General features: G+C 53.0%; 1 gene segment (V, D, J or C); it reads left to right on the forward strand.

Moving 5' to 3' along the window:
• The first annotated feature begins 4,769 nt into the window (after positions 1-4,769).
• LOC144223517 (Ig mu chain C region membrane-bound form-like) overlaps positions 4,770-9,835 on the forward strand; it is a 10,096-nt gene continuing 5,030 nt past the window's right edge. Inside the window, 1 exon segment of the C gene segment in view lies at positions 4,770-4,855. Within this exon segment, the coding sequence occupies positions 4,813-4,855 (43 nt within the window).

Here is a 9,835-nt window from a genome sequence, read left to right on the forward strand (position 1 = left end):
AGCGCACCTAAGCAACTAGAGGGAGAGCAACAAGAGCACCGCAAACCAGGTAGAAGAAGAGAAATAATAAAAACCAGGGCAGAAATAAACAATATAGAAACCAAAAAATCAGTTGAACAGATCAATGAAACCAACAGTTGGTTTTTTTAAAAAATAAACAAAACTGACAAACCTCTAGCCAGGCTTCTCAAAAAGAAAAGAGAGCATTCAAATAGCCAAAAATCATGAATGAAAATGAACTGATTACAGCCAACCCCTCAGAAATACAAGCAATTATCAGGTAATACTATGAAAAATTATATGCCAATAACCTGGACAACTTAGAAGAAATGGACAAATTCCTAAACATACACTCACTACCAAAATTCACACGGGAAGAGATAGAAAACCTGAACAGACCCATAACAAGTGAGGAAATCGAATCAGTTATCAAAAATCTCCCAAGAAATAAGAGCCCTGGACCAGATGGCTTCCCTGGGGAATTCTAACAGACATTTAAAACAGAATTAATACCCATTCTTCTCAAACTATTCCAAAAAATAGAAATCGAAGGACAACTTCCGGACTCATTTTATGAAGCCAGCATCACTTTGATTCCCAAGCCAGACAGAGACCCAGCAAAAAAGGAGAACTACAGGCCAACATCCCTGATGAATACGGATGCAAAAATACTCAACAAGATACTTGAAAATCGAATTCAACAGCACATAAAAGGAATTAATCACCAAGATCAAGTGGGATTCATTCCTGGGTTACAGGGCTGGTTCAATTTTCGGAAATCAATCAATGTGATACATCACATCAACAAAAGAAAAGATAAAAATCATATGATCCTGTCAATAGATGCAGGAAAAGCATTGACAAAATACAGCATCCCTTCTTAATAAACACCCTGGAGAAAGTCGGGATAGAAGGAACTTACTTAAACACCATAAAAGCCATCTATGAGAAGTCCTCAGCTAACATCATCCTCAACGGGGGAAAACTGAGAGCTTTCCCCCTGAGATCAGGAACACGACAGGGATGTCCCTCTCCCCACTGTTGTTTAATATAGTGCTGGAAGTCCTAGCATCAGCCGTCAGACAACAAAAGTAAATAAAAGGCATCACAATGGGCAAAGAAGAGGTCAAACTTTCACTTTTTGCATACAACATGATACTCTACATAGAAAACCCGACAGACTCTACCAGATGCCTACTAGAATTGATCCAAGAATTCTGCAAAGTTGCAGGGTACAAATTCAATGTGCAGAAATCGGCTGCATTTTTATACACCAACAATGAAGCAACAGAAAGAGAAATCAAGAAACAGACCCCATTCACAATTGCACAAAAAACCATAAAATACCTAGGAATAAACCTAACCAAGGATATAAGAGATCTGTATGATGAAAACTATAGAAAACTTATGAAGGAAATTGAAGAAGACACAAAGAAATGGAAAAACATTCCATGCTCATGGATAGGAAGAATAAATATAGTTAAGATGTCATTACTACCCAAAGCAATCTACACATTCAATGCAATCCCAATCAAAATTGCACCAGCATACTTCTCAAAACTAGAACAAACTATCCGAAAATTTGTATGGAATCACAAAATCCCCAAATAGCTAAAGTAATACTGAAGAAGACAACCAAAACGGGAGGTATCACCATCCCAGACTTCAGCCTCTACTACAAAGCTGTCATCATCAAGACAGTATGGTGTTGGCACAAGAACAGACACATAGGCAAATGGAATAGAATTGAGAACTCAGAGCTGGACCCAAAAGTGTACAGCCAACTAATCTTTGACAAAGTAGGAAAGAGTATCCAATGGAAAAAAGACAGCCTCTTTAACAGATGGTGTTGGGAGAATTGGACAGCAACATGCAGAAGAATGAAACTAGATCATTTTCTCACACCATGCACAAAAATAAACTCAAAATGGATAAAGGTCCTGAACGTGAGACAGGAAACTATCAACACCCTAGAGGAGAAAGCAGGAAATAACCTCCTTGACCTCCACCACAGCAATTTCTTTCTTCACACATCCCCAAAAGCAAGGAAATCAAGAGCACAAATGAACTATTGGGACCTCATCAAGATNGGCTAAGTGTCCATCATCGGACGATTGGATCAAGAAGATGTGGTTTATCTATACCATGGAATACTACATGGCAATGAGAAAGAATGAAATCTGGCCTGTGTAGCAACATGGATGGACCTTGAGGGTGTTATGCTGAGCGAAATAAGTCAGGCAGAGAAGGACAAATATCATATGTTTGCACATATAGGAGGATTAGGAGGAACTTAATGGAGGACCATGGAGGAGAAGAAGGGGGGAAGTAGGGGGGGAGAGGGAGGGAGGCAAACCAGGAGAGACTCCTGAATATTGAGAACAAACTGAGGACTGATGGGGGTGGGGGGAGAGAGGAAGGTGTGTGATGGGCATGGAGGGGGGCACTTGTGGGAATGAGCACTGGGTGTTATATGGAAACCAGCTTGACAATAAACTGTTTTTTAAAAAAGCAATAAAAAAAAGAAAGAAAATGAGCAGGGGAGGCCTTCAACATATTGATTACTGTGTTCATGTGACTCAGTAATGATGGAGGATGGGGGTCCGGGTCTCCTATGTGCCCTGTGCCCTCCACACAGGTCCCCCTCACCTGCCTTACAGCCTTGGGGTTCTGGCTAAGCCAGGAACCACAGTACTGAGGCCACCGTGACTGAAGCTCTACAGAAATAGTGCCGGAGCACCCCCGGGGTGGCTGGCTGCTCACCCTCTGGAGCTCACTGGTGGCTGAGGGGAGGCGCTGGGCAGCCCAATGAAGCCGGAGGAGAAGCAGTATTGAGCTGGTGACAGAAGGCAAGGGGACTTCCCAAGTGGTCATGACACAGAGATGCATTTCACCCAGACGGACTGGGTCGCCAAGGCCCTGGGGAAGTCATGGTGTATACAGCGGCCTGGGTGCTCGGGGGCAGCTGGGTAAGGGGTTCAGGAAGGGCGAGCGACATTGGGCCCCGGCAGTGAGGGCTGTTGGAAGGTTGAGCAGGGAGAACGTGACCTTGGGACCAAAGGGAATCGGATGTCAGGAAGTACATCCAAAGCCCAGCCAGGAGACTGAGGGCAGGAAGGAACGTGCCAGGGCTTGGGGTGGGCTGTCTCTTCAAGTGGAGAACAGACTTTCCAGCTCCTGGGATTCCCTGGGGACCCTGGCTGTGGGGGATTCTGTGGTCCTCAGCACAGGGACAGCTCACTGTGCCTATGGTTACTTCGATATCTGGGGCCCGGGAACCCAGGTCACCGTCTCCTCAGGTGAGTCCCCCCTGCTCCAGCTCTGGGGGCCTGAGGCCGGGTCCCTGGGGCCGATCTCAGCTCCTCCACAGGCTGGGACCCGAGACCTGCAGGGCCCCTGGGAGGTGAGCAAGCTGAGAGCCAGCAGAGAGGAGGGAAGGCCCAGGGACAGGGGCTGGAAGCAGAAGTTGTGGGCAGAGCAGGGTCGGGGCCGGGGCCTGGATATTTGTGTGCTGGGGCTGGGCAGGCACACCAGTGTGGCTACTATCAGTTAGATATCTGGGGCCAGGGAACCCAGGTCATCGTCTCCTCAGGTAAGACGGCTTTCTGTCTGCCCCCTCTGTCCCGGGGCTGGGGAAGAAATATCCAGAGGCTCTTTGCTCTGTGTGGGGCTGTCTGGGGAGCCCAGAGGGCTGCTTCTGAGGCTGTGAGGTTCCCACCCTGCTGACGGCCTTTCTGTGGGGAGTGGGTGTTCCTGCCTGTGGGAGTCAGGCCAGCGGAGGGGGCTCCACGTCCAGGGGCTTGGGGGGAGGGGCGCATACCCGAGGATTCAGGACTCTGGGCATTGGGCAGGGGTTGAGGTTTTTGTACACCCTTTAGTGGGGCCCATAGCAGAGTGACTACTTTGGTTACTGGGGCCAAGGAACCGTGGTCACAGTGTCCTCAGGTGAGTCCTCCCAGCCTCTTCTCTCTGTCAGAAGGTTTTGGGTGCCTTTGGGGAGAAAAGTGAGGCTGCCAGGGTCTCAGGTCTAGAAGGACTGGTTCGGTGGCCGGGTTCTACAGGGACCTCAGCCACCCTCAGCTTCTGGGGCCACCGGGCCCTCTCAGCCCCACCAGCTGTGATTTGAGGAGGTCCAAGGCCTTAGTCAGGCCCCCCTTCTTGTCTGGGACTCCAGAGACATTGTCACAATGTGACAACTGGTTCAACTACTGGGGCTCGGGGACCCCAGTCATTGTGTCCTCAGGTGGGTCCTCACCCCCCCCACTCTGGCTGCACTTGGGGAGATCAGAGATTTGGGGGCTCAGAGTCAGAGCTGCCAAGGCATCTTGGAAGCTTGGAAATGGAGGCAGAGACAGGATTCCCAGACACGGGGCTGGAGATAGCCTTTCCACAGTGGCGGTCTGGGTGGCTCTGGCCACATAACTGAAGCCTCCTTGGGGGCCCCCGTGACTGTGGTATAATCGGCATAATCGGGCTCTGTGGCCCTGACACACCTGCCGTCCAGGGCAGTGGCCCTTGGGGCTGATTGGACTTCTGGGTTCCAGTTCAGGGCTGTGGTTTGTAGTCAGGTGGCCCAGGCAGGCAGTGGTCTGGCCTCTGGGGGTCCAGGCCAGGACATGGGGTCTCAGGGGCAGCGGGGTGTGTGGGGACGGGGCCAGTGAGGGGGTCCAGGACCCTCCAGATAACAGTGACTTGGAGGATCGGCCTCCGTGTGGCCTGGGAGTGCAGGCCTCCAGCGGGAACCGTGCCGGCTGAGGCCGCAGGGTTTTGGTGGGGTGCAAATGGAGACTTCACCACTGTGATTACTATGGCATGGATGTGTGGGGCCACGGAACCACTGTCACAGTGTCGGCAGGTAAGAGCGGCCCTGCTGGGCCTTCCTTTATTCTCTGCTCCTGTCTGGGGTTTTCTGGGGCTTTCTGGGCATCGATGGCTGGTCCTCAGGACACGTTCCCCAGGGGCAGGCTGGCCGGGAGAGGACGAGAGCCCGGTGCCTCAGGGGTTTCAGAGCCTCTTGATTTTCTGATGCTTTTCTAAAACTGGAATGAGGCCAGCATGTCCAGTGCAGTAACTGAGCCCCTGAAGAGGGGCTGGAGGCTGGCCAGGCCACGTGAGGGTGAGTGGCCAGGACCCCCATGGCTGCAGGGCAGTGTGGCTGCGGCAGAGACCCTGGCGTTGGCTCACGAGTGTGTGGGCAGCTGTGTTTGGAGCCGCAAGAATGCCGCACATACAGCGCGCCATGAAAGACTGTCTGCAGGGTGAGGAGTGGTGCTCGGTATAGACTGTGTTTACGGTTCTTGGTCGACTGTAAGGACTAGGCGCCTGGGAAGGGGGCTGCAGAGCTCGGCTCTGCGAGGTCGGATTCTGGAAGATGGTTTGCCCCTCGTAAGAGGCGCACTGGCTAAACATTAAAGGACAGGATATGTTTGAAGTGACTCCTGAGAAAAATAGTTAAGACAACTGAGACTTTAAAATGTGAGACGTTTTCAGCATGTTAAACTTTTTAGTACTGTCAGTCCACTAACAAGCATGAATGTCTTTCTGGCGTAGATACAGGAAATAGTAACATGGTGCTGAATTAATTTATTTTTTATTTAATTCAGTGATTCTGGAAGTGGTGTCGCGGAGTTAGCTGGGGGCGGCGTGTGGGGCCAGCCACCTGCACCAGGTGGCAGGAAGCAGGCCACAGGGACGGTCTATTTCGGGAAATACAAAAACAGAGTTGGCAAATTTATAGTTTATGGTTATGAAGAAGTGGTTTTTGGGTGGTTTTGACCAGCTCCGCGGTACTGAAAAACAACACCTGCATAATTTGCATTTTCTAAAATAAGGCCAAGACGCTGGCACAAGCTGGGACAGTTCCTTTTTTAACAATTTGAATTTAATTTTTCAGTCTTCGCTGCCAACATCTCATTTATATTCATTTTGAAACTAAGACATTTAAGAAATTAAGCAGTCTTGGGGACAGTTTATCAATGCATTCATGTAACTTTTTAAACTAATTATTCTTTCAAACGGTCTTAATCTCAAGCCATTTTCTAATGTCCCAAAGCACTGTTTTTACAATTACTGTGTTCACAATATTTTAAGTTAGTTGATTTTCTCTTTATGATTAACAAGCGTTTAGATATCCTGATAAAGTGGCCTTTGTGTCAGCATTTTCAAGACCACTTTTCAAGCACTCTTGTTGGGGCAAGTTTTAGGTGAAGTGTGTTTTGATCGTCCTGAAGGATTTCAGTGACGCGTGTTGGTTGTTGGAGTAAGAGGAAGCGCAGTCAGGTCTTGAATCAGAAAGGAATTCAGGCTGGATCCTGATCTGAAGGAGCCCCAGTAGAGGGTCCATGTGGCCCCCCAAGGCTGCCATGGCTCAGGGCCCTTGGGACCCCTGCCCCAACCGGGCCCGCCATGGCTTCTGCCACGAGGCCAACGGGCTATTCATCAGTGAACCGATTCTAATGGATTTGGAGGAATTCTTCAGTACCAAAGACACCACGGGACTTTCTGGTGACCAGGGAGCCGACATGGTAAGAGAGAGGCGGCCCCGGCTGCCAAATCTGCTGCTCCAGAAAGTTTTTATTTGATGTTTTGCTTTCTGCTTGAAGAGGAGTCAGTCTTTAAAGATTGCTTGGTGAAACAATGAGGTTTATTTGTATGAATCCTTGCATGACCATTGTCTTGGCTTCTTAACTATGAATTCTGTGGCTCAGAGGGTCTAACATAGACGAAGAGCCTCTTAGGCCATCTTCGAATCGTTAAGTGCAGCTTTGGATTTGAGGTCATTACTGTGCATTTGAAAGTAGCCTTCGCCTTGTATAGAGCTTCATGACAAAGAGCAGGATTATATGTGCAAACTGAGAGGAGATGCATTTTTGGTCATGTTTAATGATGATTTTTATTTAGAGGGAGATTAGTTAAAGTTGGAGGCCCACTTTAGACTCAGCAGGCAGGAAGAGTCCAGGATGGTGAAGGCTCCTGCAGGGGGGCCCCAGCACTGTTTTCTCAGCACAAAAGGAACGCTGCCCACTCTAAAAGCAGATGGGCTTTTCACTCTGAGGACAGCAAACGCTCCTCAGTCCTGGTTAAATATCTTGGTGAATTTAAACTTGCCAGGAAGTATTTTCCCCAGGAAACTGAGGCGGTAGTAAGTGATAATGCTAGAGGGCCAAGAGCTGCCTGAGACAGGGACCAGGCCGAGAGAAAATAGAGGGTTCTGCTGGAGAAACCCCCAAGGACACACAAGGAGGGAGACGTAGGAATGAGTACCAGAAGGCACTGGCCCTGGGCCAGCCTCAGCTGCATGGATTCCTGGATAAGATGGCTTTGGCCAAGGCAAATGGGTCTGGTGGCCTGAGTCCCAGGACTGGGTTTTCAGGACTGCACTGTACAGGACTACACTGGGCTGCCCAAAGCAGTCCTCAGCTGAGCTGGACTAAACCAGATTGAGCTGGCTTTTCTGAGATGAGCTGAGGCTGAGCTGAACTAGACTCAGATGGGCTGAGCTGGGCTGAGCTGGGACTGAGCTGGGCTGAGCTGGGACTGAGCTGGGCTGAGCTGGGCTGGACTGGGCTGAGTTGAGCTGAGCTGAGCTGAGCTGAGCTGGGCTGAGTTGAGCTGAGCTGAGCTGAGCTGAACTGGGCTGAGCTGCGCTGAGCTGGGGCTGAGCTGGGCTGAGCTGGGCTGAACCGGGCTGAGCTGGGGCTGAGCTGGGGCTGAGCTGGGGCTGAGCCGAGCTGAGCCGGGGCTGAGCCGGGGCTGAGCCGGGGCTGAGCCAGGGCTGAGCCGGAGCTGAGCTGGGGCTGAGCTGGGCTGAACCGGGCTGAGCTGGGGCTGAGCTGGGGCTGAGCTGGGGCTGAGCTGGGCTGAGCTGAGCTGAGATGGGCTGAGCTGGGGCTNCCGGGCGTGGGCCTGGCTGGGGCTGAGCTGGGGCTGAGCTGGGCTGAGCTGAGCTGAGATGGGCTGAGCTGGGGCTGAGCTGGGCTGAGCTGAGCTGAGCTGGGGCTGAGCTGGGGCTGAGCTGGGCTGAGATGGGCTTGAGCTGGGCTGAACTGGGCTGAGCTGGGGCTGAGCTGAGCTGAAATGGACTGAGCTGAGCTGGGGCTGAGCTGGGGCTGAGCTGGGCTGAGCTGGGCTGAACCAGGCTGAGCCGGGCTGAGCCGAGCTGAAATGGACTGAGCTGAGCTGGGCTGAGGTGGGCTGAGCTGGGCTGAACCGGGCTGAGCTGGGGCTGAGATGGGCTGAGCTGGGCTGAGATGGGCTGAGCTGGGGCTGAGCTGGGACTGAGCTGGGACTGAGCTGGGCTGAGCTGGGCTGAACCGGGCTGAGCCGAGCTGAAATGGACTGAGCTGAGCTGGGGCTGAGCTGGGGCTGAGCTGGGCTGAGGTGGGCTGAGATGGGCTGAGCTGGACTGAACCGGGCTGAGCTGGGGCTGAGCTGGGACTGAGCTGGGACTGAGCTGGGCTGAGCTGGGCTGAACCGGGCTGAGCCGGGCTGAGCCAAGCTGAAATGGACTGAGCTGAGCTGGGGCTGAGCTGGGCTGAGCTGGGCTGGGCTAGGCTAGGCTGAACCAGCCTGAACTGGGCTGAGCTGAACTGAGCGGGGGCTGAGCTGGGCTGAGCTGGGCTGAGCTGGGCTGAGTTGAGCTGAGCTGGGGCTGAGATGGGCTGAGCTGGGGCTGAGCTGGGCTGAGCTGGGCTGAACCGGGCTGAGCTGGGCTGAGCCGAGCTGAAATGGACTGAGCTGAGCTGGGGCTGAGCTGGGCTGAGCTGGGCTGAGCTGGACTGAACTGGGCTGAGCTGGGTTGAGCTGGGCTGAGCTGAGCTGGGCTGAGCTGGGCTGGGCTAGGCTGGGCTGAACCAGCCTGAGCTGGGCTGAGCTGACCTGAGCGGGGGCTGAGCTGGGCTGAGCTGGGCTGAGATGGGCTGAGATGGACTGAGATGGGCTAAGCTGAGCTGAACTGGGGCTGAGCTGGGGCTGAGCTGGGCTAGACTGAGCTGGGCTGAACCAGGTTGACCTGGGGCTAAGCTGGGCTGAGCTGAACTGAGCTGAACTGGGCTGAACTGGCCTGAACTCGGCTGAGCTGAGCTGAGCTGAGCTGGGCTGAGCTGAGCTGGGCTGGGCTGGGCTGGGCTAAGTTGGGCTGAACTGGGCTGAACTGAGCTGAGCTGAACTGGGCTGGGCTGAACTGGGCTGAGCTGGGCTAAACTGGGCTGAATTGGGCTGGACAGGGCTGAGCCAGGTTAGGCTGGGATGGGCTAGGCTAGGCTGAGCTAAACCAGGCTAGGCTGGGCTGGGCTGAGCTTAGCTGAGTTGCGCTGGGCTGAACTGGGCTGAGCTGGGCTGGGCTGATGTGCGCTAGGCTTAATATTGAAGCCAATTAATCAGGTTCACTGAGCTTGTCCGGCAGAAATGGACTGTCTGAGCTGGCTTGGCTCAGACGAGTCCAGGCTTGTGCCAGAATGCCTCATGTTGGGCCATTTAGTTCTAAGTGGGGAGACCTGGCCTTGCTGGACTGTCCTGACTAACACTGGGCTGACCTCAATGGCCTGGTTGTGCTAAGGATGGGCCAAGAAGAATCACATGGTCCCACTCCTTGTGTTCACAGCCTCTGCTGACCCTAGACATACTGGCCTGGGCCGGTAGTCTGTCTGGGAGGGTTGGGGGAGGCGGGGGCTCCGCTCCATGCTGTCAGTCTGCCGCATGGACAGCTCACGGGGCTCGTGGCTGAGTGTGCCTATGTGGCTCTGGCACCTCAGAGGGAAGGCACCGCTGACGGGGCCGAGCCGTCCTGAGCTGAGAGCCAGGGCACTAGAGTGTGTCTGAGGACAAGGGTGGCAGG

The sequence above is a fragment of the Crocuta crocuta genome, unplaced genomic scaffold (genome assembly GCF_008692635.1).
Source record: "Crocuta crocuta isolate KB4526 unplaced genomic scaffold, BGI_CrCroc_1.0 scaffold536, whole genome shotgun sequence".
Lineage (NCBI taxonomy): Eukaryota > Metazoa > Chordata > Mammalia > Carnivora > Hyaenidae > Crocuta > Crocuta crocuta.